The sequence below is a fragment of the Saimiri boliviensis genome, chromosome 8 (assembly GCF_048565385.1).
Source record: "Saimiri boliviensis isolate mSaiBol1 chromosome 8, mSaiBol1.pri, whole genome shotgun sequence".
NCBI lineage: Eukaryota > Metazoa > Chordata > Mammalia > Primates > Cebidae > Saimiri > Saimiri boliviensis.
The window spans coordinates 102,423,179-102,450,907 of record NC_133456.1 but is presented as its reverse complement, the minus strand read 5'-3'; the positions used below and the strand labels follow the sequence as shown (position 1 = coordinate 102,450,907).

At 36.0% G+C, this 27,729-nt stretch overlaps 1 protein-coding gene across 1 annotated transcript in view; it reads left to right on the top strand.

Annotated features, from left to right (window-relative positions):
• MALRD1 (MAM and LDL receptor class A domain containing 1) overlaps positions 1 to 27,729 on the top strand; it is a 594,555-nt gene that overhangs the window by 402,518 nt on the left and 164,308 nt on the right. The window contains exons 30-32 of the mRNA XM_039478847.2: positions 4,940 to 5,068; positions 9,515 to 9,676; positions 25,479 to 25,636. Of these exons, the coding sequence (XP_039334781.2) occupies positions 4,940 to 5,068; positions 9,515 to 9,676; positions 25,479 to 25,636 (449 nt within the window). The remainder of the gene's footprint in view (positions 1 to 4,939; positions 5,069 to 9,514; positions 9,677 to 25,478; positions 25,637 to 27,729) is intronic.

Genomic DNA, 27,729 nt, shown 5'->3' with positions numbered 1-27,729 from the left:
AGTTTTAGCTCTTCAGATCTCTGTCTATCTTTTTTATAGCAAAATAAATATTTATTCTAGTTTTTACATATGCCGTAATCTGCTAGCCGGGTTCTTTTCAACTTTTATTGTGAGCACCAATGTTCTATGCATTCTTGTATCATCAAATATAGAATATGTGAGATATCTTTCATTATTTGATAACCAGGTGAATAGTTATTGCCTTTATCATTACCATTTTGGCTGAATAAAAAAATAGAATATGTTTAAGCATATGCAAGACAGTCTTTCATTAAATAATTTAACTTTTCAATTTACCATATTCTTGTCTTAAAATAGATATGCTAGGCTGTTTTTATGTATTTTTTTCTTTGGACATCTAATATTCCATAGATAGTCTAGTCATTTCTTAGTTTCCTGCAATTCAAAGCATTACTTTATCTCTCTTCATGGCTTTGCTATTCTATATTATCAGGGAAAATAAACCTTATTTAGAGATGTAGTCTATTTTATCCATGTTTAAAAAACAAAAAAACAAAGAACCAGTTATTTAGAGTGACGTCGAAGCACATTTCCCCTGTGGAGTAATTATGTGACTTTACATCCTATGACATGGAAAAAATAAAATAATCTCAAATACATAGACTTGCATATGGAAAAAAATGTCCACATACTGCCCTAGGGTCAACTGTAAATTCTCACTAGTGTTAATTAAAATTATATGACAACATTCCTAAATTACTCAATGAAAATCACCTTTCAGTCTTCATCTTATTAATGCCCATGATTGGACCATCTGCTGTTTGTTATCTTAGATGTTCTCTCTTCATTCTTGGTGTATACACCAAGTTTTACTGGTAAATTGTTTTTGAATATCATACAGGTTTTAGCTATTGTATTATGGGGATAATCCAAAGACTATTGATATGCACTTTTAGTCACGTCTGTAGAGTTGTGTTCTTTTTATTCATGGAAGTACTGCCTGTCAGTAAATTACCTCCATCTCAGGTACATCACCTCTGAACCTATAATCACTTGTGTAACTAGGCAGGTGTTGAACAGTGAGAACACATGGACACAGGGAGGGGAGCATCACACACTAGGGTCTGCCGTGGGGGACTAGAGGAGGGACAGCTGGCGGTGGATAACATGTGGAGACAAGCCAGATATAGGTGACAAAGATGGAGGCAGCAAACCACATTGCCATGTGAATACCTATACAACAATCCTGCATGTTCTGCACATGTAACCCAGAACCTAAAGTGCAATTATATAGATATATACACGTATAATATAATCGCCTATGTAACAAAGGAACTGCTAAATTTTAAATTTGTTGAAACTGATAAAAAATAATTTTTGTTGTTGTTGTTGTTGTTGTTGAGGTAGAGTTTCGCTCATTAGCCAGGCTGGAGTGCAATGGCGCGATCTCGGCTCACCGCAACCTCCCCCTCCCGGGTTCAGGCAATTCTCCTGCCTCAGCCTCCTGAGTAGCTGGGATCACAGGCACGCACCACCATGCCCAGCTAATGTTTTGTATTTTTAGTAGAGACGGGGTTTCACCTTGTGGACCAGGATGGCCTCGATCTCTTGACCTCGTGATCGCAAAGTGCTGGGATTACAGGCTTGAGCCACCGCGCCTGGCCAAAAAATAATTTTAAAACTTTAAGTCACTGTTAATCTGTGAAGTATTGTCATTTGACTACATATCTGATGAAATAATATTTAAATATGTGACTTGCTCTAAAAATTCTATGTCAGTTCACTGTTCTAAGCCCCTTTTAGATGAAACCATTGTTTCTGCAATTATGATAACCAGGATTTATAAAGAGCCAACTATGTATCAGGTTATGTGTGAGGCCTGAGAGGACACAATAAAAGCTTCTGCTTTTAAGGAGCTTGGTTGGAGTCTGGGGGGACAGCCAGCCATGTGTAAATAGTTCTTATATGTGATAATACTCATTGTAATATAGGAATAAAAGGGTACTTAGGTAGCATGAGACAGGAGTGTTTCACCTGGGGCAAAGATGTCAATGAGAAAGGCAAGACAAAAGTAGAGAAGTTATTTCACTGAGTCATAAGTTTGGCCAGTGGGTTCCTCGGGCATGGGAAGGATTAGTCAGGGAAGACAGGGGAAGTAGCTCCTGTGAATATATAAAAATGAACAGCAAGGGTCAAATTTATGAAACATTCAGTCATAGGCTGTAGACCAACTACAGGTAGTTAAGAGTCACAGTAAATGAGACTGGAAAACTAAGCTGGAACCAAGAACCAAGGATCTTTAATATCTTTATTAGGAGTTTGGATATATATAATAGGTAATGATCAGCCTCAGTCCCCACTGGTAAAAGTATGAAATGGTGTGTGGCCATGCTAAGAAGCCCAATGTCATGAATGACCTTCCTGCAGATTTAAGATTTCTGTTGAGAATATTTTGCATTTTCTAAGAAGTAGTTTGGGTTATTACATGGGTTATTAAGATCCTGTGTACTGAAAAAAAAGCAGGGGGTGGGGGATGGTTGAGGAAGTAGAAGGCGGGCTCCCAATCTATTTCCCCCCAGTTCTCCCACCATCCCCTGCTGCCAGGGGTCTCAGCAGCTCCAAGGCGGAGGAGCAGCAGGGCCAGGCACCCTGCAAGTGCCAGGGGATCCAAGCGGAAGGTCACCCCAGCCTAAGGGGCCGCCAAGGAAGAGCCCAAGAGGAGATCAGCATGGCTGTCAGCTAAACCTGCTCCTGCAAAAGTGAAAGCAAAGCTGAAAAAGGCAGCAGGGAAGGAAGCATCTTCAGACAAGTGCAAATGAAAGGGAAACGGGGAGCAAGTGGAAAGCGGGCCGAAGTGGCTGCCCGAGAACCCGAGGAAGAGTGACCTGCACAAAACTGGGAAATGAAAACTGAGGAGAATCCAGCCCCCGATGAAGAAGAGAAAGAAGCCGAGTCTGATTAATACCGTATACCATGTCTTATCAGTGATCCCTGTCTCCCTTCTTATACAATCCAGAGGAATATTTTTATCAACTATTTTGTAAATGTGAGTTTTTTTAGTATCTCCAGAAACATTTTTAAGAAGGAAGAAATACCATCTCATCCTCTTTTTTTAAGTGTAAATGCTTTTTTTTTTTTTTTTTTTTTTTTTAAAGAAGTGAAATCATTTGCTAGTTGTTTATTTTTTGGTACAACCAAAGAATATTGTGGGATATTGAATTTATGGGATGCTCTGTCTTGGGTGTCAGCTTAACATTGCATAGATGGGGAGTTAGTTTTTATATCCTATAATACAAAGCATATTAAATGGCAATATGGAGTCGCAGTCCTGCATTTAACGTCTTTAACTTCCGTCGGCTTCCATGTTGTTTTATAGTAGAATTGTTTCCTAAAGAAAACCACTTTGTTACTGTGCTGTGAAAGATCAAATATTTGAATATGTAGTGTCTGTGCTCTTCAGTTGTGAATTGGTGGGGTGCACATAACAGCTTATCAACATGTGAAGATACTGGTATTTGATAAGCTCTTAAGGAAAATTTGCTTCCAAATTTTAAGCTGGAAAGTCACTGGAATAACATTAAAAAAGAATTACAATATGTAGCTGTTTAGATTTTTGGCACACGTATTAAGAATTGTGTATAAATTGAAATGTCTGTACTGATCCTCAACCAATAAAATCTCAATTTTGAAGGAAAAAATTTTTATCTTTTTTTTCCTTTGTCCGTTTAAAATGTTTGATTTTCCTTTTTAAACTAGATCATGACGTGCCACCAAAATAGACAATGTTGGCAAAACAATGTCTGTTACAATAAAATACATTAGATATTACATAACCTTAAAAACCACGTGAAAGAACATAAACCCAGTCGATTGAATCTGGGAAGATGTTTTCTGTACAAGCAAGTACAGGCATACCTCTCCTTAAAACTGATGTAAACAGAAGGAACCATCAAAATCCTATAGAAGGAATCAAGCAGCACGGGGGTGAGGGTAGGGTGGGGGAACAGTGAAGAGAGGCCAAGGTGGGTGAGGGAAGTGGCAAATCAAAGCAATAAAGACCGGGTAGCAGGACTGCTCAGTGCAGAAAAATTGGCTTATGAATAAAAATGAGACTGTGAAATTAAATTCAGATCATCATGCAAAAGATGCAGTACATGCTATTTAGTTTTAGAAAAAAAAACACACACACATTCATTTCCTAAAATCTGCTGCCAATTAATTTGCTGATAGTGTCTCCTGGCTCAACTATTTTTTATACCAGTATGAGTATTAAACACTGTCCATGGTTTTTCATCTACAAAAACATTTGCATAAAATTGTATTAGTTCTATGTATTTGTCAATGGACATTTTAATTATGTGTATTAAAAAGGAAAGTCTTGCCCCATGGGAGTCAGAAAAAGCAAAATAAAATCTAGAGTATGAAACCTCCATGACCAGCCAGTATGTTCATGTGAAAATTCAGCAGAAATAGACAGTTACTTTAAACAATAAAAAAATTAATTCAGTTAAACATCTTCTTTATGGAAGATTGTCAGTCAAGACGGAAACATATTGATAAAGTTAGTGACTGTGCTATAGACCCAGATCTCCAGGATTATGAGCAGCACAAATGGCCAGAAAATTCCATCGGTGCATGCCGAGAATGAGCAGGATTTGGTGGCAGGCTGCACACATCCTTTACTAGGTTCCAGGTAGTTGCAGGCCACGAACTTGAGCATCTCATTTGTGGGAATCACAGGCAAGGAGATTTTCAGCACCATCACAGTGCGTAGAAGCTATTTCAGAAGTAGAATCTGTGTAACTTGCTGAAGGTGAGACTGAGAAAGTTGGGGAAGTCTACCTCGGGCAACTGTTGAAATCCTTAACTTGCTCAATAGTGTGAAATCTATAAAACACCTAACAGGAATCTTCACATTTAATGAAAATACTAACTAAATACTGCTTTGGCTTTTGTTTTTTTGTTTGTTTTTCCCTAGTGGGAGAGATCTCTGAGATTTGTCCAGAAACCACTGATTTTTTGTGCCGGGACAAGAAGTGTATTGCATCCCACCTTGTTTGTGACTATAAATCAGACTGCGCTGATAGGTCTGATGAAGCTCACTGTGGTAAGTTAAATCTATCTGCTGTGTGGAAGCCAGTTCAGCAGAGATTTTCCTTTATAAGTATAGTTATAGATTGGCATTGATGATGGAAAAGAAATATTATTTTCATGCACTAGAGTAGATTTAGAATAGCCCAAATACTTCCTCGAATTTGCTTACAAGTATCAAATACAAATACAAATGGCAGCGCTTTCATATTCTTTACTCCTATACTGAGAACTCTAACAAGTCTATAGTAAGTCATTTTACCAAAAAATAATCCCATTCTGTAATTAGGCAGCACTATGTGTAGGGTTAGAGTTTACAGGAACTGCAGTAGCAATCTTTATTGGTCTTCATTTTTCTTCTATTTTTTTCCTCCAGAATTGTTGATTTTATATATGTGGCTGAAAATGAGCACTTTTAATAAATGCCAGTTTAGTAATTAATTTTATCAATTACATTGTATGGGAAAAAGAGGACTGGATGGCCCTAGTGGATTTTTATTCAAGGTTTAATTCAAGCAATGTTTTAAAACTCACGTAAAAAACTAAGTATATAATTTTAAAATATGAGCACATATTTAAACTCAAAGGATGTTTTTTCCATGTATCTTATTGAAGAGCTTTCCTACAGAATATTGATACCATACAAGCTACTTGTTGCAGTTACCATTTGCTGTGTAACAAGCTTTCCCAGAAGTTAGTGGTCTAAGCCACTGTTACATTTTGCTCACAATTTTTTTGGTCAGTAATCCAGGAAGGGTACTGCCAGGCAGTTTATGTCTAATGGCCTGACTCAAACTGATAGGGTGGAACTGGATAATCACATTCAAGGCGACTTCTTCACTTGATGCTGTTTGGTCTCTCTGTCTTGCTAGAGATGCTGTCTCTTCCTCCAGAGTGCTCCCTGTGGCTTGGTCTGTACATATCATGGCAGCCACAGGGTGGTAAGCCATTGTACATGGGACTGGCTTCTACTAGAAAGCATCCCAAGACCCCCAAGAAAAATAGCAAGAGTTATTTTGATTTAGCCTCAGATATTCCATAATACCATACCCAATTCCTGCTAGTGCCAAGCAAATAATGAAGTCTAGAGTAGATTTAAAGAGAATAAGGAATAGACTTCACCTCTCAATGGGAAAATGTCACACATCAAATGTAGAGAAGGTCGAAGGGTGACCTTTTTGGAGACAAACTACCACACAAGCATATTTACATTTTTATTCTATAGCTCAATGCAATTTTTATTTCTTAGGATATTATACTGATGCTTCCAGTGGGCCCATTTTCTATTTAAAAATTTAATGTATTTTTTAAACTTAAAAAGCTGTGGTAAAATATACATAATACAAAATTTACCATTTTAAATATTTAAAATGTATAACTTAGTAGCATTAAGTACATTTGTATTGTTGTACAACCATTCCCAAACAATAACAATAACACCCCATGTACCCCTTCCCTAAGACCATGGTAACCACAATTCTTTTCATCTCTGTAAAAGATCTTTCATTTCTATTCTAGGTGCCCCACATAAGTGGAGTCATATAGTATTTGTCTTTTCTGTGACTGGCTCATTTCACTTGCCATAATGTCTTCAAGGTTCATTTCATAATTTAAATGCAAATGTTTTTAAAAAGTCAAAACAATCAACACATCTTAAGAGTGTATTACTAATACCATAGAATTATAATATTAATTTTATAAAATATCATGTATTCCTTTTGTAATACATAAATTCTCACATAAAATTATAGTGCATTGAATAACACTTTTCTAGTGTTATTTCTAGCTTCTTGTAACTTCACCAAAAAATGTATTTTAAAAATTCTGTCTGTAAGGAATTAATGTCAATGGAATTTTTTTTAAAAAGGCTCTACAACACTTGTGAAATAACCATTTTCCCTGCAAGGGGTACTAAGTAGAGCATTTAATAATCACCCACAAAACAGTAAAAACTTGGACAAATTTTAGCCCATAAACTGCAGCCAGCACTCAGGTGAGAGAGGAGCCCACACATTGACAGCATTAAGACGGAGCACAGCTGCAACCGGAGCCACATGGTTAAGAGCCTACCTACTAACCACTGCACTTAGCGCCACCTGCTGGATTATACCCAATAACTTCAGTACCAAAAATACTTTGCTAACATACCGTCCATGAAACCATGAAAGACAAGAAGTCAGCTGCAAATGAAGACCCTGAACAAATCCTCAGCCCTCTGGAAACATTCTTAAGAGAATTCTGATGACTGTACTGAATCTACACTGAAGTTAAAGGAATATCTGCACACATAAATAAGAAAGATTTATGTGTGAGAGATAAATGATGAACTCAATGAAAGAACTCTGGCAACTAAAATGGCCAGAGTGTATTATGTTCTCTTAAGGACCACAGTAGTTCTGCAGCAAGGGTTCTTAACCAGGTTAGATGGCTGAAATGACACACGGAATTCAGAATATGGGTAGGAACAAATATTATTGAGATTCAGGAGGACATTGAAGCCCAATCCAAAGAAGCTAAGAATTATAATAAAACGATGCAGGAACTGACAGATGAAACATTCAGTATAAAAAAGAAGCTAACTGACCTAATGGAGCTGAAAAACATACTACAAAACTTTTGCAATGCAATCCTAAGTATTAGCACCAAAATAGAGCAAGCTGAGGAAAGAACCACAGAGCTTGAAGACTGGCTTACTGTAATAACATTGTTAGACAAGAATAAAGGAAAAAAAATAAAAAGGAATGAAATAAATCTGAGAAATATGGAATTATATAAATAAGGCAAATTTATGAATCATTGGTATCCCTGAATGAGGGAGAAAGCAAGAAACTTGGAAAACTGCTTTCTGAGTATTGTTCATGAAAATGTCACATCTTCACTTCACAAACAGAGATTAGCCCTTGGAAAGAGAAAAGTGGCATATTTTGAGATTGAGAGAATGAAAGTAAGAGAGTTTATCCTGATCATATAAGTATCTTTAACATCAAAGATAAAGTTATATGTTATGCAGGCGGGACAGGAGGTACAAAGATGATCGCAGAGAATAGAAAAGGATGTAGAATAGATATTGTAGGGTTGTATGTCAGGGAGTCACTTACATAGAACACTCTAGTACAGAAGATGCAGGTAACATCATTCTAAAGAACACGTAACGGCTGTCTTTTATGTCCATTGCAAGATTCTGAATGTTTACAGATGTGTTGGCTAAATGCTGTGAGAACAGAATATCTCATTTATTTTATCCATATTATATCATAAAGACCTGTTCTATATCATATAATGCTGGCATAAAAAGCACAAAAAAGCCACACAGAGCCCATAAATAAGCATACAAGAAGCAGTAGATCATAAAGTAATATAGAATGAATGAAAGGAATGTACATGGATAAAGATAATTATAATTTGCAGGGATAAGATGCAATAATGCTTGAGTATAATGCATTTGTTTTATTTAAATGAAATGCTAATATTTTATTTAAATAATCTCAAGGATCCAGAAAGTTTTATATAGAAATATTAAAACTTTGCTTCCTATATATTATCTATTTTCTTTTTCCTGTTATGTTTCTATATGCTAACATTGGTTGTATGTTAAGGGAAAGTTGTGAATGAGATGAAATTTTAAAAATAATACAAACTTTATCTTTCTAAAAAGGAAGAAAAAGCCAATGACAATCTCAATTGATTCATACTGATTAAATCACCCAATTATTCATTCTGTCCATATAATGCAGTCTGATTTTACAGTGAGTGTTCAAAAGTAATAACTGATTTAAGGAAAAGAGAAAAATGAAAGCCTAGATCAGGGTATCATGATGGCACTTTTCACAGATGGTTAAAAGTAGACACAGTTAATATCTATTAATTTTTCTCATTGTGAACAATTTAATTTCTAATGAGTTATCAATCATCACTTTTAGAATAGTATTTAATTTAGTGATTAGCTGTGATATGTGATGCTGCATTGATTAGTATGGTATCGAGAGTATTTGTGTCCTATACAGTTCACTACTTCTCTCAAAGTGCCTTTTCTTTAGTAAATGACTTTGTTTCACTAATAAGCTATGCTATTCAAACATCACAGTAAGAGAAGGAAGTGAGTTAAACATCCAGACAACTGAAGCTGTTTATTTATTTGACCTGAATAATCCATATTAGCATAATGTTATGTTCATTGTTCATGTACAAACACAGTTTTATCTATTATCTATAAATATTCATCAATCTCTATAACTCCTTAATGGATAAATGACAATGCTTATATACTACTTCTGGATCCTTCAATTAAAATGTTACAGTGTATAACTGATATTACCAATAAGTACAAATGTCTTGACACTGTAAATGTATTTATAAAGAATTAGAATATGTAGATACTAATTTTAAGTGATCCCAAATGTAAGGTAATAGCAAATGTGATAGATACTTCCAGAAATTTCCATTAATGTTTTTCCTTCCCCAGCACTGTATACAAGCACAACTGGAAGCTGCAATTTTGAAACAAGTCCGGGAAACTGGACCACAGCCTGCAGTCTCACTCAAGACTCTGAGGATGACTTGGACTGGGCCATTGGCAGCAGAATTCCTGCTGAAGCATTGATTCCAGACTCTGATCACACACCAGGTAAATCTAGTAGCCAACCCCAGACTAAGAAATCCACTCATCTGGAATCCTGCTTTAGCAATATGTGTGAATGTCAGTTTGCCTTCCTTATGTATATGTGGGGACAGAGCTTAGAAGGTTTTATGGAAGGAGGGCTAGTCCCTTCTATTGCAAGCTCTGAATTACTAAATGGACCCAGACCTGACACTGTTACAACAAAGAAGCCCATGACTCATATTTGAAGAAACTCACAGATTTTACTTACTCTACCCGAAGGGTGTCATTCAGTTCCCCAACTGGGGAAGGATGAGTGGGTGGCATTCAGATTAATGATTGCAGTAGGCAAAGATATACAACTGGTAATGCTAACAGTTACCCTGTTGTGACAGTGGCCAGTCACCACAGTGCAATGGCTGACCACCACTTTCGTTGCCATCATTTCGAAGAACAGAAGCCAAGGTGTAAAATGGTCAGTGGTAATGGAATGAATGAGTATCAACGCAATCTTTAAAAGTTTTGCTTTCTGCCCGGTGATTTCAGATTATGCAATCTTTAATGGCTTTACAGTTAAGAGACTCAAAGTACAGGTAAGCTTGTAGTCTTATTTACTCTTAAAAAAAGTCCTACTGACTCAGAACTTTTATTATCTTAGAAATCTAGCTTTTATTAGGGATAAAAAAAAAATAGCTAAGTATTTGTGATGGCTAATTCCATGTGGCAATTTGGAGGTGTTTTGGATGAGATCCGCATTTAAATTGGGCTTTGAGGAAAGTGGATTGTCCATATTAATGTGGCCTCACCCAGTCAGTTGAAGGACTGAATAGAACAAAAAACACCAGGGATGCAGCAAGAAGGACCCCCAACAGAATGTCTTCAGATTTCATCTGCATCATGGGCATTCATGGCTCTCCAGCCTGAGAGTCCACCATGCAGATACTGGACTTGGCAGCCTTCATAACTTCATGAGCCAGTTCCGTATAATAAATCTCCTTTTGTATGTACACACATCCTATTGATTCTGTTTCTCAGGAGAACCCTAACCAATATAATATTCTTCAAAACAGTTGAAGCATATGCACAGTAAAAAAAAAAAAAAAAAAAGAACAAGATTGTGCAGAATTTAAATAACTCCCAAAAGATTGTCTTAGCCATTATGTGACTAGTGAAAAGAGCATATTTATTTTATTATTTATTCCAGGCAGATTGAATGTATCATGCTCTTCAGTTACAGTATGGCATTCATTCTGTTTTAAAGATTTTCCAGAATTCCTTTTATATAGTGAGTCACATGTATTGATTTGCATATGGTGAACCAACCTTGCATCCTAGGAATGAGCCCTACCGGGTTTTGGTGAATTAACTTTTTGATACGATGCTGTATTTGGTTTGCTAGTATTTTGCTGAGGATTTTTGTGTCTATGTTTGTCAAGGATATTGGCCTGTAGTTTTCTTTATTCACTATGGCTTTGCCAGATTTTAGTATTAGGGTAATGCTGGCTTCATAGAATGAGTTAGGGAGGAGTCCCTCCTCCTTGAATTTTTGGAATAGTAGAATTGGTACCAGCTCTTCCTTTTATGCCTGGTAGAATTAACCTTTGAACTAAACATTCTAACTCCTTTGACTTAACCATGTTGTATCTCCCTTTCTTTTCACAAGTTTTTGTTTCCCTTAAAAACATGAAGTTTGTATATAGTGTAAGTTGAACAGGGTAGAGAATCAAGAAACTAAGATCAGTAATTAGAAGGATTTAGTATATAATAAAGTAGATATGGGAAAAGATGGATGATATAGTCTGGCACTGTCATATCTAGTTATCCACCTGGAAGGACTTAAAATTAAATCCCAGTTTTATATCATATACAGCAGTAAAATCTAGATAAAGACGTAAATGTAACAAAAACAAGAAAATTTTTGCAAGAAAACAGTAAATTGTGTGTAATTTAGAGCAGGATATTTTAAAATCTCCTAAATGCAATTTAGAAACCATTTTGGCCTCTTTGACCTATAAGTCAACTTTTAAAACCAGAAGTCAGCTCTAAATCCAATTTAGAAAGCATTTTGGCCTCTTGGACATGGAAGGACCAACACATAGTGACTTATATGAGTGTATTTAAGTCAGCAATGCTTTTAACAGAAATAATGGGAAATAAATGAATGCCTGTTATATGATCATGTATGTGTTCCTTCCTTCATTCACTTAGCTATTTATCAAATGCCAGGCACTTGGCCAGGTCCTGTGAATGCATCAGTGAATAAAATAGGCATAAATCCCTGTCACAGTAGAGCTTACATTATAGAAGGAGGGAAAAGATAATGGATAAACATACTAAATAAATAAATTAGACAGCTTGTTAGAAGTTAAGAGGAAAAAAAGAAAGAAACAGAGTATATAGAAATATGAAAGCCAGAAGATAGGCGTGTGCCTTGGAGTTGGGAGGCTGGCCATGCAAATAGGCTGGTCACGTTAGACCCTGCACAGAAAAACACCAGTCAACAAGAGACCTGAAGGAGGTATGAGGTAGTGACCTGTTGGTACCTAAGGAAAGAATATTCCAGAGCTAGATCAGCCTGGGGTTAGAAGGTGTCTCAACCTGGTTGCTAATGACATTTGGGACAGTCTAATTAATTAGGGATTTGACCTGTGTAATTGTGAGATGTTTAGCAGCATTTGAGGCCTCTACCAACTAGACGTCAGAAGTACTCCTCTTCTAATCATAATAAAGCCAAAATGTCTTTAGAAATTGCCCCTGTTAAGAACTGAGAAAAACAGCCTGGAAGCCAAGGTAATTTGTAAAATCCACAACATGCAATATTATGCAGCCACTAAAAAGAGTTTAGTCATGTATAGCTGATTTGAAAGGATTTCCAAAAGACACTGTTGAAGGAGTAACACAATATGCAAAATGTTAAGATAGTGTGATCCAGTTTTTCTAAAGCAGACAGCAGCTAGTGCCGCCTTATTTGTGCATATGTATAAATCTGTACTCAGATATTTCTATGAATGAATGTGAGCATGGAGGAAAGGATAAAATGATACATACTTGTTTATTGACATAGATTGTTTGAATGAGTGACAGTGTTAAAGAAGAGAAGAGGGGAAATAAACTCAGTATAAAAAGAAACAAGGCTGGACATAGTGGCTCATGCCTGTAATCCCAGCACTTTGGGAGGCTGAGGAAGAAGGATTGCTTGAGCTCAGGAGTTTGAGACCAGCCTGGGCAACATGGTAAAACCCGGTCTGTACAAAAAACAAAAAATACAAAATTAGCCAGGTGTGGTGGCATGCCTGTAGTCCCCACTACCCAGGAGGCTGAGGCGGGAGGCTGACTCGAGCCCATGAGGCTGAGGCTGCAGTGCTGTGTTTATTCCATTGCACTCCACCAAGACTCTGTCTCCAAAAAAAAAGAAGCAGAATCAGCAGCCGCAGCAAATAACAGAAAAAGAAAATCCAGCATACATAGTGGTACGACATTTGTGTGTTTCTGGAAAACATGGTGGATATATTTAAGATTTGGAGGTCTGAACTGTTGCTTGTCACTTTTAATGTTTATTTTTTTCAATATTTTTATTTATTAATTTTACATTACTAAATAACATACCTTTTTCTAAAATTTTTTAGAATATAAATAAGCATAAAAAACTTTTCTAGTAACCTCAGGGTGGTGATAAAGCCATTGACAAGCTGTTTGTTCATACTGTATTTTCAAAGAAAAATAGGTTTCTAGTTGATTTAGTAATTCTAAAAATATAGTGTAAACAAGTTTATATGTGGCAAAATATCTCGCACAGCATGGTTTAAGTTATAGTATTTTACTTTTTGATTGTATCAAAATATATAAAATCTGATTATAAACATATTATTTCTTTGATTATGATATCACAACAGTGAATTTACATTTAGATGGAACTTTTTACTTCTATAATTTTTGAAGATGAATATATGAGATTTTGTGAGAAATTATGGGAAATAAGCCAATTTTCATTTATTCTGCTAAGATCTAGACAATAACATGTGGACACAAATGCCTATGAGTGCATTAGATATTATCTGCCACAGTCTTCCCTTATCCTATAACAGTGTTTGAAAACTACAGAGCATGTCTTCTGCTATAATAATACTGATGATACAGAAACTGCTGCAGGCTCAGTTGAGAACAAGATAAAAGTATCGTCAATAGATAGGAGAAAGTTTACATCTGTTGTTCAAAAAGAAAAACACGAGTGATCAATTGATTCCTTTTAATGGAAACATTGGAGACTATTAATAGGAGTATTAATTTTCTTTTTTGAACTTTTAGAGCTTATATATGTTCATTAAAGACCACATGAAAAGTTTTGAATCTGGTTATTTATGTAATGTTATATACAAGGAGTGTTTCCTTCAGATTAAAAAAAAGCAATAATCCTGACAGAATACTTTATTATCCTCCTTACTAATCACTACTTGAGACAGTACATTTTACAGAGTACTCTCTTCAAAGCAGCCTGATTATATCATTCTTGATATACTAATATGGCTGATTGAGCCTGTTTAGGCATCTCTGAGATGATGTACTGCTGAATAAATTGTAAGGACATTAATTAATTTTGACTCTCTGGGAAAAACAAAAATCTTCATGAGAAGGCCAACAGATTCAAAGAGCCTATGGTCTATTTCTAAGCATCACAACATAGCTGTTGATTAAAATTGTATTTATGGACCTTTGCACTTACTGTTATTAAGATGAAGAATTAAATACATAAGGGGGCTATTTTCAAGGCTCATCACAGAGCAATTTATGAGCCTTTTTGGAGACATTGTTGATGCTGAAGAAAGAAAGTATAAACATCAGTCTACTCCCTGGTCTACACATGAATACTGTTTAGACTTAATGTATACAGGATTGAATGGCAAGAGTGACGTGTATGTAGCATGAATTAATGAAGACATAAGGCACAAAGCTGCTGCTGTCTCTTTTTTCCCTTTCTTCATAACTTTATATTCTTTTGAATGATATAATTGGCCATCTACACAATTAGACTACCAACTCCAGTAAGACCTGGGTCACATCTTTTGCTATTGTTACGTCTCTTCTAGCGCTTAAATGAGTTTGAATTGCACCTGATAGATAGTTTTACAGGTCACGTGTTACTTGGAACTATCCCCTACTATATTTATTGACAGTGAAGTATTTTGGATTACTCAAAGCATTAAATGTTTCCCGAGTGCCTACTAAATAACATTTATTGTGTTGGGAATGAGAATATGAATTAACTAAATTTTTGGTAAGTAACTAAGTAATCGAATATGCTGACTGATTCAGCACGCATGCTTTCTGTTGTGCATTTCTATACTCACCTCTCAAGGTCAAAAAATACCCCCACATAATCTTAGCAACCTAATGCTCTCGTGTGTATGATAGCAATTTAAGATATATAGTATTCAATAAAATACAACTTAGTTTGGTATTTGGTTGATTGTGTCCTGCAGGTTATGCAGACGATAACTGTACTTCCTGTTGGATAGACAGGGATGAGAAACATAAATATTGAATGATTTTTCTCAACCTGTAAAATGAGTAAGAAAGGGCAGAAATCCTGGTATATGGATCCTAATCCAGGCCCTTTTCCAGGACATCACTGTAGTGTGTTCCTTCCTTATGTACAGCTCTGTCTGATTCCCCTTAACCGTCCTATTCAGGGCCACTAAATCTCAATTTGCCTCTAGATTTTATCACTCTGGTCTCCGATAGAGTAGATGGAGACTCCTATATTCATTTGTTTGAAAAGGTTGGGCAGGGATATGGAGTTGGATATACAAATGCCAGCCCTCCCTCACATGATCCTCAGACAATTATTCTTGGACCCACTTTGATCTTACGCACATGCACTCACACACAGACATACACGTAAAGACATACTTGCACAAACATTCATGCGCAGACACACACACACATACAGAAACATATAATGACCATATTGTAACACATTTTTTAAAGATTCAGTTGTTGGACAAGAATTTTTTGAGGCCTTCCAAGAAAAAGAAGGAGAAGATGGAGGAACTGAGGGCAGTAAAGGAAGGAGGAGGAAGAAGAGGAGGAAGAGGAAAAGGGCAAATGGGATTAGAATGAATGGAGGAGGAACATCAGAAATCCTAAGTTACAGAAAAATCGTTCACTATAAGTCTTCCCAAAGAAACTTGACATATACACAGATATCCTAAGATCCAAGTAAAAAATACTGGTAAGGACTGAATTGTGCCCCCGTCCTCCAAAATTCATATACTGAAGTGCTAATCCTAGTGTGACTATGTTTGAAGATGTGATCTTTAAATAGGTAAATAAGGTTAAGTGGGGTCATAAGAGTCCTAATTCATTGGACTGTTGTCCTCATTAAATGAAGAAGAAACACCAGGAATCTTCATCTACAAAGAAAAGGCCATGTAAGGACACAGTGGGAAGGCAGTCATTGCAAGCCTCAGGAGAGGCCTCAGGAGAAAACAGATCTCCTGAAACCTTGGTCTTAGACTTCTAGCCTTTAGAACTATGAGGAAATAAATTTCTGTTACTTAAGTCACTCAGCCTCTGGTATTTTGTTATGGCAGTGCTAGCAGACTAATGCAAATACTAAGAAAGACTGTGAAGAGCTTTTCAGGGTAACTCACTCAGGCCACTTGGAGGAATTGAGAAATTGGCCCCGCTTCTCACGTTTCCCACCAATGATCACTGCTGCCAAACACAACTGCTCACATAAATGGCTTTTTCTCTCAGGATAAAGTCAGGGAAGGGCAATCTAAGGAAATTTGGACGTCTGCCTGGGAAAAGATAATCATGAGATAATTACAGTCTGAAAATGAGTCAGTGTCATGGTTGGGGTTACACAGGATCATCACAATAGGGAGTGGTTTTGAACATTGGCTGCATATTGGAATCATCTAGGGACTTAGTAAAAGTACTAATAGCTGGGTGCTACCCACAGAAATTCTCATTTAATTGGTCTCTGCTGTAGCCTGAACATGAAGATTTTTAATAATTCTCCATGGGATTCTAGTGTGTGGTCAAGGTTGAGAACTCCTGCCCTATGGGGAAACGTACCTACCTGCATGCTCAGCCTACATCCAAAGTACCTGCTACTCATCCTTCTGGTCAAAGAACTCTGTTGGGGAAACAGTTTTTTACGCTGGCTGTGGAAAGTCTTTATTGTGTCCTAAGCAACAAATGCTTTCATTCATGAGCTTAAATGAATAACCAAGAATCACCACACATTTGAAGACAACCAGTATCATGAAAGGGAAAGTAGAGGATGTGAAAAGAACAGTTATCTGCAATTATGAACATTACGAACTCAGCATAATGGACAAAAAATCGTATTTCTCATTGCTCTTTAGAGAACTGCTGCTGGGTTTATTATCCAGATAGATGAGTCCCATCTCATGCAATTTCTCATGTACTTAGGATGAAAGCTGTCAATCACATGCACCTGTAGAAGGCATTAATTTGGAAATGAGCGTCAATCATGCTTATCTGTTAACACCAGTGCACCATACAAATATAACCATTTTTATGTCCGCCATGGTGTTAAAAATATTGGTGATATGTATTTCCATATATATGTATATATCCCCATACAGATGTGTATATATATTTAAGTAAATATTAACATACTTTCTATTGGTTAGATATGTTATTATAATAAGTGTAGTTAACTGTAATATGCTACTATTAAAAGTCTTTATCTGACAAAAATATGTACTGAAGTGTTTAAAGATGATGCAATTTGATACGAGGCTTGCTTTTAAATACTTCTGTAGTATGAAAAAATGTGGGTGGAAATACAGATGAAGCAAGACGGACCCTGTGTGTTAGGCCATTTTTGCATTACTATAAATAAATACCCGAGGCTGGGCAACTGATAAAGAGATTTAGTTGACAACACAGTTCTACAGCCTTTACAGGAAGAATAGTGCCAACAACATCTGCTTGGCTTCTGGGAAGGCCTCAGGAAGCTTGCAATATGGAAGAAAGTGAAGGGGGAGCAGGGACATTGCATGGTGACAGCAGGAGGAAGAGAGAGAGTGGCGGGAAGGGAGGTGCCACACACTTTTAAATGACCAGATCTCCAGAGAACTCACTCTCACAAAAAGAGCACTGAGTCATGAGGCATCTTCCACCATGATCCTGTCACCTCCCACCAGGCCTCAACTCCAACACTGGGGATTACAATTAGGCATGCGATTAGGCAGGAACAAATATCCAAACTTTATCACCATGGTTTAAAAATGGTTAAAGCTGGGTTTTTGGTAGGTAGGAGTTCATTACTCTATTCTTTCTACTTTGGTATAAGTGCAAAATTTTTCAAAATAGAGGTGTTTAGAATATGATCAAATCTAGTGAAAAAACCTGACAATATGAAATCTAGTGTGAAATTAGAACCGATTATTTAGAAATTGCCAAGGGCATTATATACTAGATAGAAGTGAATACAATAAATAGTAATAATAATATCTCTTCACTAGTTTTTCAAGTTATGAAACATAACAGAATACAATACATAAATTCTTTTTTCATTTCATATGATTTTTAAACAGTACATTGGAATTTATTGTGATGCCAGTTCAGAACAAATTTCTGTTTAGTGAAATTGGTTAGTGTTTGGATACGCAGGAGGAGTTAGTTACTACCAATGGTCATGATAATAACCGGAATTAAATCCTGAGAGTGTTAAAGTGAAACATCTGGGATTTCTGTGTCAGTCACCACATTGAAAACGTATGTGAATAAATGGAGGAGTTTTCACAGGTGGGTGACACAAAAGTAAAATAATGTACATTGGCATGATGAGAAAAATATTTCTTCAGTCATTCATTCATCCAAGAAATATTTGTTGAAGCTTATTTTTTGAGACCCTGTTCTAGGTGCTTGAAATATCTGTTGAACAAATCAGAGAAGGATCTCTGCCATCCTTCTCTGCTGACATTGTAGCAGGGGAAAAGAAAGTCAACGTGAAACATTATTAATCAGAGATTTGTATAGTTTGTTGGTTGTTGAGAAGTGCTATAGGAAAAAAAGAAAAGTAGGAGTTTTTGGATGATGGAGTGGGGGAAGAAGAGTGAGTTAAATAAAATGTAACATATAACTATTCGAATAAAGATGCTTTCATTAGTGTTTTAAGCTTTGCAAAGAGTTGTGGATGGACAGATGGATGTGTGATGTATGCTGAATAAACACTGGTAGAATCATCTTTGTATCCTCTAAATTTCCCAGGAGAGTAGCACTAATTTGCAACTACGTTCTAAGTACTTTACGTGTAGTAGATCATTTAATTTTTACCACAACCCCATGAGGCTGAAGTATGTACAATCATTATCTCTTATTGCTTCTCAGTCCTAGAGAATTTAAGTAGGTTGCCCAAGGTCACATACCTAATAAGTGGTAGAATCAGGATACAAATCAAAGTCTAGAGCTCCAGTGCCTTCAGACTTAACCAGTGGACAATCCTGCCTACACTTTTGCTCATTACATATTCATTAAAATAATCTGATCATATTTCAATGGAAATAACTATTCTTCTGTTCTTACTTGCTTTCCACACTCCTCCAGGTAAAATAGATCTGAAATCTAAATGAAGTCAAAGCTCTTTAATAATGGTGACCACTTATCATTTTACCTAAATAAAAGCATTTATTTTATTAGTCTTGCCTTCCTGCATGGCCATGAAACAAGTTTTACTTATAATCTCAATTTGAACAATAAAGTTACAGAAATATTAGTAAGCTAATTCGTGTTTCCAAAGACATCTTGACAAATAAATAACTCATAAAGAGGTTCTTCAGAGTTCTTTGAATATGAAGATGCAGAGATTCAGAATCCCTTGACTCTACCTATAACCTATAGGAAATAGCAACAAATTTCACTTACATATCATCTTCCTGTGGTTGAGGTATTCTTGCTGCTAAGCATATTAGGAGCTTTCAAAATAAGATGACTCTACCTTGTGTTGGCATGCCACAACCAAAAGCTTCATCTTTGTATCACATTAACGCATACTGGTGGGAGAGGGGAATTTATAATGTTGATTTTGATGACAGTTAATAGCATTGAAATTACACATTCTGATTTAAAAAATTGTTTTTATTTAAAGAGGTAATAATTAGTCTCAAAAGAGATTAATGCTTAAAGGATAATTTACTGGAAAGAAATATCATAATTAATGACATTTAAAAGAAACAGAGTCATTATATCACTCTTCACAAAGCAAATGAAAATAATGTAATGACAGGCATTTTTATCAAACGCTGTGAGAAAAATTCATTTACCTCTAGAAACAATGCATCTGTGTTTTCCATTCTGACAACTTTGAGGAAGCTTTGTTCTTTCACTGGCCATAGTTACACTTCACAGCATTTCAAAATTACAGATGCAGGCTGGGTGTGGTGGCTCACACCTGCAATCCCAGCACTTTCAGAGGCCAAGGTCGGTGGATCACCTGAGGTCAGGAGTTTGAGACCAGTCTGGCCAACATGGTGAAACCCTGTCTTTACTAAAAGTACACCAAATTAGCTGGGCTTGGTGGTTCATGCCTGTAGTCCCAGCTACTTGGGAGGCTGAGGCACAAGAATCACTTGAACCTGGGATGCAAATGTTGCAGTGAGCTGAGATTGTGCCACTACACTCCAGCTTGGAAGTTAGAGTGAGACTTCATCTCAAAAAAAAAAAAAAAAAAAAAAAAAAAAAAAAAAAAAAAAAAAAAAAAATTGCAGATGCACCTTGGACATCTGGGGGAAAATATATAAGCACAAAAATAGATTGAGGGTGTTTCAGTTGATAGTCATTAGGCACCCTTCTATAGAGAGTGAGAGACAGGCAGAAATTATAGAGGATGCAGGGGCAGACAGAATCAGTCTGACTCTGAAGAATGGAGCGTTTGCTATTTTGAAAGCGACACAATGCACAGCATTAAAGAAAAAAAAACCATTATCCAGCTTTATTTTATGAATGGGGGGGGAACGTGTAAAATTGCCTCCAGTTTAAAGTAGGGAATGAATTCAGATCACATGAAGTGGGAAATTGTCTTTTTTTTCCTTAGTGCAATAAGTATGATTTTTCTTGGGACCCTGAAGATGTCGAAGCATAGCTTTCCTTTATTTTTTAAAAATATTATTACCATTATTGTTATTATTTCAAGATGCAGCTTCACTCATCATCCAGGCTGAAGTACAATGGCACAATCTCGACTCACTGCAACCCCCTCCTCCTAGGTTCAAGCAATTCTTCTGCCTCAGCCTCCCAAGTAGCTGGGATTACAGGCATACACCACAACGCCCAGCTACTTTTTTTTTTTTTTTTTGGTAGTTTTAATAGAGATGGGGTTCCCCCATGTTGGTCAGGCTGGTCTCGAACTCCTGACCTTTGGTGATCCGCCACCTAGGACTCCAAAAGTTCTGGGATTACAGATGTGAGCCACAGAGACTGGCTAGCTTTCCTTTAAAAATATCAACTTTTTTTTTTAAACAGAAAAATGTAAAATTGATTACCTTATAGTAGAATAACTCAATGAAACAGTTTCAGAATCTCAAGATTGTAGCTAAAAAACATCTAAAATACATTAGAATTTTTTACTCTCTGCTGACATCAATGTGGAAAAAAAGTGTTCATGAGGCATAGGGATTGAGCCTGAATTTGGCTAATATATGTTTGGCACTCAGATATTAAGTACCTATTGTGGTTTGAGGATAGTACACTTTGGTGCTGAATTTATGCTATTGTATTTGACATTAAGCAGCTCCAATTTTCAAAAATGTGCAATTCTTTTAAAGAGTTTTTAAGGTAAAAGTTGAATATTAGCATTGCCTAATTGTAGGTAATTAAGATGCAGAATATAAAATCTGTGCCCCAGGAATCTTAAGAACTTATTGTCATAAACTTACACAAGCAAAAGTGAAGTATTAAATGAAAAGTGTACAGAAAATATTTGGTGTCAGTTTTGGAGAGGTAAAATTCAGATATATTTAATGAATTCAAGGTTCCAGAATACTATACCTGGTAATATTTAATTAAAGTGTAATCGATTTTACAAAATTAATTGAATGCATTCTGATCTGAATATATGAGAGTTAGGTAGTTTGAGAAATGGCAAGTACTAAGCTGGTAAACAGTTCAAAATCAAACAAATAAACAAAAATTCTACCTCTATAAATAGCTGTCCTGGGAATGTTGTTGATCATTTCATAGTCATATAAATAAAGTGAGTTGGTTTAATGATTTACCATTAAATTCTAAATACGTTGTGGCAGTTCAGACATTTAAGCTTTATTACCTGCTTTAATAAATTCTGAACTTTGTTCGAGAGGCTACATTGACCTTCCCCAAGGATTTTGCTAGATGTGAATAGGTAGTTCTCCATAAAGGAACTGAAAGTTTTATATAAATGTTCGAAAGTGGGACTAGTCTGAGCTTGCTAGATAAAAAATGAGTCTATTTTTGAAAGTATAATTAATTCAATGTAAGGTTTTATAAAACTGAGATACAGTACATAGTTTCTGGATAATTCCTGTATTTCTATTAATAATTTCAAGAGGCTAAGCAACTTTTCACCTTTTTGATTCTCAAAAAAATATACATATGGCATCACAAAAGTTCATCCCTCTTATAAGATCAAACTTAGATATGCTAGAGCTTCAGCATTAAAAATTGCCAAAGATTAAATTTGCAGTGGTATCTTCTAAATTTCCAGGTAAATGTTTGCATTCTTAAATTTTAAAATGGTTACATTGGCATGCATTCATACTTCAGCCAAGAATCAGTTATCTGACTTTTGTGTTAGACTGCAGGATTTTGTAAGACCAAAACTGAATATGCAAATTTGAAGATGTTAAGTGGGGGTATACTTTGAAAACTCAGCCCAGAATCCCTTAATTAATAGTTGGAATTGCTGGCTTTGATGTTGGACCTTACATGACATTGTTTGTCCTGTGCCAAAATAAATATGCTGCAGTGGAATGGTGAATTTTTATTCCCAGTGAATTAATTTTCTTTACATTGTTTTTCGTGATATAGCACTAAAATGCAAACAGTAGATTGTATAACATCCTTTCTATGAAGTCACACCTTTGCTAAACTGATTTGAGTGTTTGCTGTCACAAAAGTGACATTTACTGGGGAAAATGTGGAATAGGAAAAAGGTGATGTCAGTCTGATTTCAAGGTTTGGGAATTTGTGTAGTGCCCAACAAGCCCACTCCCCATTAGAAAATAATTGTGGCTATTTAAGGATGAAATAATACATATGTTATTTTTTCCACTTTGTATATTAGTTTTTCAAGTACCTGCAATATTGTTAGAATACTTTCAAGTACTTAAAATGTTGTTAGGTACTAGGCTGGAAGAAATATCTCAATTCTGTTTGTTCAGTACTTTTCTTTATTAGTAAATTAGTGAAACTCTTAAAGGTGTTGTGATTCGACTTACTTTAGAAGCCTGTAAGTGATTACATAGGATGAAGCATTTGGTTAGACTTAATTCAGGTTGTTGTGGAAACTTAAAATTGGCCTTTTATAATTAAATATTGGACTAAAAGTATTGAAAAGAAATATCTGAGTTAGTGAAGTTTCAGTGTATTTATGCAATTGGAAGAATAAATGTACATAATTACAAGGTTATAAATCAGAATTCCATTCCTAAATTTGCAAAATTGGTTAAATTTGTGTTAATGAATCTGATTACTATTTTTTCCTACCGCTCCAAACATTTGACTTTCAACATAGGGTTGACACTGCAACGTGGAAAAATCAATATTTAAGTCTGAATTAAATAGAATCTGTTTCTGAGACTGAAGTACATTAGTTCTCATTGTGTATGTTTTAGTGTTTGAGAACTGAACTATAAAAACAATTTATACAAATATATTAGGTAAATAAATATATGGGACAAGTTCAAGGCTGTTTTTTTCACATTCAATATAAGATGAATATATTCTGTACTTTGAATTAAGCCCTTACTGTACAGAAAAAGTTATTAAATCTCGTTGGATTATACCATATTTTTCTTCCTGAAGATAATGTTTTAAAGTTTGTCTGATAAAGTACAGTCTAAATGCATTAGAAATCCTCAAGTGTGTAAAACGCAACAGAATGTAGGGAAATCCAGATGTTCTTATTTAATTAAAAATAGCATGTATTTAAGGAAAGCACATTTTTAATGAATAAGCCACTGTTCATAGTAGGCTTGGCGGGTGCTGTCTAGGGATATTGGCCTCACATGCCACCTATCTTGTTATTTTCCAGATAAGAAAACAAGTAATATTTTTGGAACAAAATGTGAACCTTAGAAAACTTTTTTTGTCTGACTAAATACTGTGCTCAGTTTTCCTAACGTAGTATTCGGTAGTACATACAATATATTTCAAAGGACAATGAGGATAGAAAACAGCTTACCTATGCTACAGGAATACTTTAGGTTTTTTTTTTTTTTGAGGTGGAGTTTTCGCTCTTGTTACCCAGACTGGAGTGCAATGGCGCGATCTTGGCTCACTGCAACCTCCGCCTCCTGGGTTCAGGCAATTCTCCTGCCTCAGCCTCCTGAATAGCTGGGATTACAGGCACGTGCCACCATGCCCAGCTAATGTTTTTTGTATTTTTAGTAGAGACGGGGTTTCACCATGTTGACCAGGATGGTCTCGATCTCTCGACCTCGTGATCCACCCGCCTCGGCCTCCCAAAGTGCTGGGATTACAGGATTGAGCCACCGCGCCCGGCTTCAGGTTGTTTTTATGTCTACTCTCTTGTTTTGAAAAATTTGCTGCAATAATTCTCAAAGTTCCCTGGTTATCTTATTGAAATAAAATTAGGCCGAGTGCAGTGGTTCACACCTGTAATCCCAGCAATTTGGGAAGCCAACGTGGGCAGATCATGAGGTCAGGAGATCGAGACCAACATGGTGAAACTCCTTCTCTACTAAAAATACAAAGTTAGCTGGGCGTGGTGGCATGCATTGGTAGTCCCAGCTACTTGTACAAGTCCTACTTATACTCCCAGCTCTCTCTTTATATATGTATATATTCTCAAATATATATATAATATATGTAATACATATGTGTATATATATGTGTGTGTATATATAAGTATATTTTATATATACATATATGTGTGTATGTGTGTGTATATATATATATATATACATATATATATACATATATATATATATATATATACAAAATATATATATATAATTTACCTACCCACAAAGGGGAATGGTAGCTATGTTGAATATCTGACAGTGGCAACAGAAAGAAATCCAATTGTGTTTTAATGCAGAAACTTTTCACATACTAATGCATTTGATAAGAAAAGAAGTTGTCTGTTACACAGAAAAAACTAATTTAATGACTCTCGGAATCACAGTTCACTTTGCAATTATAGCCATTCACTACCACCCTGGCCAGTGTGGGAATCAGAGCAACTGAAAATAAGATACAATGGCAACCAGTCCCCAATACCTACCCTGTACTTGCTGTATGCACAGCATACAAAGTATTTTATTGCTGGAAACTGACAGGTTTGAGCAAATTAGGAGAATAGGAATACCCTTCATATTCAAAACCAATATTTGGTTACCTTATGAGTCACTGGCTCATGGGAATTTTGTGAATCACATGATCATAGTGCCACTTTTTTTTGGCCGGAAGAATTAAATGTCTTTGATATATGACTGGCAAAATGAAAATGAGTTCTGTTTGATTGTGTGTATGTGTAAGGATAAAAAGATATCTGTAGTTGGTTTAAATACATTCTGACTTGTGATAACATATTATCATTGCACTGAAAAAAATTGTGTTAATCTGTTTCAAGGTAGTGGTCAGCATTTCCTTTACATCAACTCATCTGGCTCCAAGCAAGGATCCATTGCCAGAATTACTACCTCCAAATACTTCCCAGCAAGCCTCGGAATGTGTACTGTTCGGTTCTGGTTCTACATGATCGATCCCAGGAGTATGGGAATATTAAAGGTACGAAAGAAGGCACAGATTTATGTTCACTGAAATACGTGTGACATTTTTAAACCTTGTCTTTCCTTTTCTTATTTGTATTTTTGTCGGTCACACCACCAATGCTGATGCCATTAATTTCTCATTTTTTTCTGGGTCAATGGAACTTTGGCAATCTGTGCTGTCATTCATCTTAATCTCATTCAAGATTTATCTCGCTGATGGCTGCCACCTGAACTCAGTTATGTTGCATGCTATTTAAAAGAGTATCAGGAGATAAAAGAGTTTGGGCAGATTCCACATGTACATTCTATTAGCAACTTAGCTAGGGACAGTGAAGAAATGTGATGTGAGGCATAATGGTGAAGAAGATAATTTTCTACCCAAAACTCAGTAAAGGAAAAGCCAATTTGAGACTTTAAGTATATATCAGCTCCTAGTAAAATCAACATGCATGCTCTATTTTTAACAAAGGCAATAATCTGTGCAAAACGCAGATACCTTTAATGAAACAAGTTGCTGCAGTTATACTTTTCATTGTATCAACGTGTTTTTCAATCATCATGCACCAATGTTAAGATCTTGGTTTCTAATTAAATGATTACATATGGGCACACCGCACCTAGTGCTATTAACTTACAATTATCCATCCTACTTTTTGAATAAATACAATTGGAATTTTTGTCTTTATAGCAAATATTGTTCTTTGTAAATAATAACAGCTGTTATTAAGTGCTGCCTTATATTTACTTGTATTATAAACATTCTGTTATCAATTTTAATTCTTACCTTTACCCGATGAGGTAACTGTATTTTTCCCAATTTTATAACAAAGAAACTGAGACTCAGAGAGGCTTACTAACTTTTCCAAGATTTCACAGTTAGAATTCTGATTTGAAAAATCTGATATATATATTTTTTTGGTCGGGGGGGAAGGAGGAAGGACAGAGTCTTAATCTGCCACCCAGTCTGGAGTGCAATGGTGTGATCTCAGCTCACTTCAGTCTTCGACTCCTGGGTTCAAGTGATTCTCCCACCTTAGCCTCCTGAGTAGTTGGGATTACATGCGTGCATCACCAGGCCCCGCGTTTTTTGTATTTGTAGTGGAGATGGGGTTTTGCCGTGTTAGCCAGGCTGGTTTTGAACTCCTGACCTTGTGATCCTCCCACCTCTGCCTCCCAGAGTACTGAGACTATAGGTGTGAGACACTGCACCCTCCCCCTCAAAAATATTATGTCTATTGCCTAGTATTGTTTCTCAAACTCTCTGTGGCTTACCAAGTAAGTCAAATGAGATACGTGGGAAAATGGGAGAAAGAATAAAGGCCCTATCAATTACAGGCATTGATAGAAATTGAAACTCCTAAGTAAAAATCTAAACATGCAAAGAAAGTGGAGAATTTATCCTGATCCTATGAGAATGTCTGTTTTTTTGTTTTTGTTTTTGTTTTTGTTTCCAAACGAAGCTAGTAAAACAACAGAGAAAGAGGTTCATTTTTAACAGTTGAGGAGCAGAGGAGTAAATGCAAAGCATGTAAAAATTTTTAATTTTTTACTAGTTTTTACATCTAATCAATGAATATTCAGTAGGTTAGTCTATTGCTTGTGCTAACGTTTATCCAGTATAATTTATAACCGCTGAGCTTCAGGAAACTGCATAACACCTTATTTCTACTGACATTATTAAACATGGGTTGCTACAATTAGAGAGGACAGTTGTCTACAGTTGCTCATCAAAACAAATATCAGTGGAAAGGCCACCAGACCTTTCCATATAATATAGGCAGATTTTGGTCACTTTCTAAGAAAATGTTGCTTCCTCAATTCAAAAGGAGCACCCATGTTTTCTTTAGCTACTCCCCAGCTGGACGTTCAGTTCCATAGTTACCCAGTTAAGTGGCCCTCTGTGTTTAGTCGTGTTTCTGTAAATAGCCTTTGAAATAGAAATGCTGACCTCACATCTTGATTTCTGATACCTGGTTTTGGTGTCTACTGATTTTTCTAACCAGAAGGCAGCAGTTAAGTATAACAATGTTTTTCTACTCTGGGTAGTTTTCAGAGAGGTCTATACTGGAAAGAATAGGGGCAGGAAATTGATAATCAGCATGATATTGA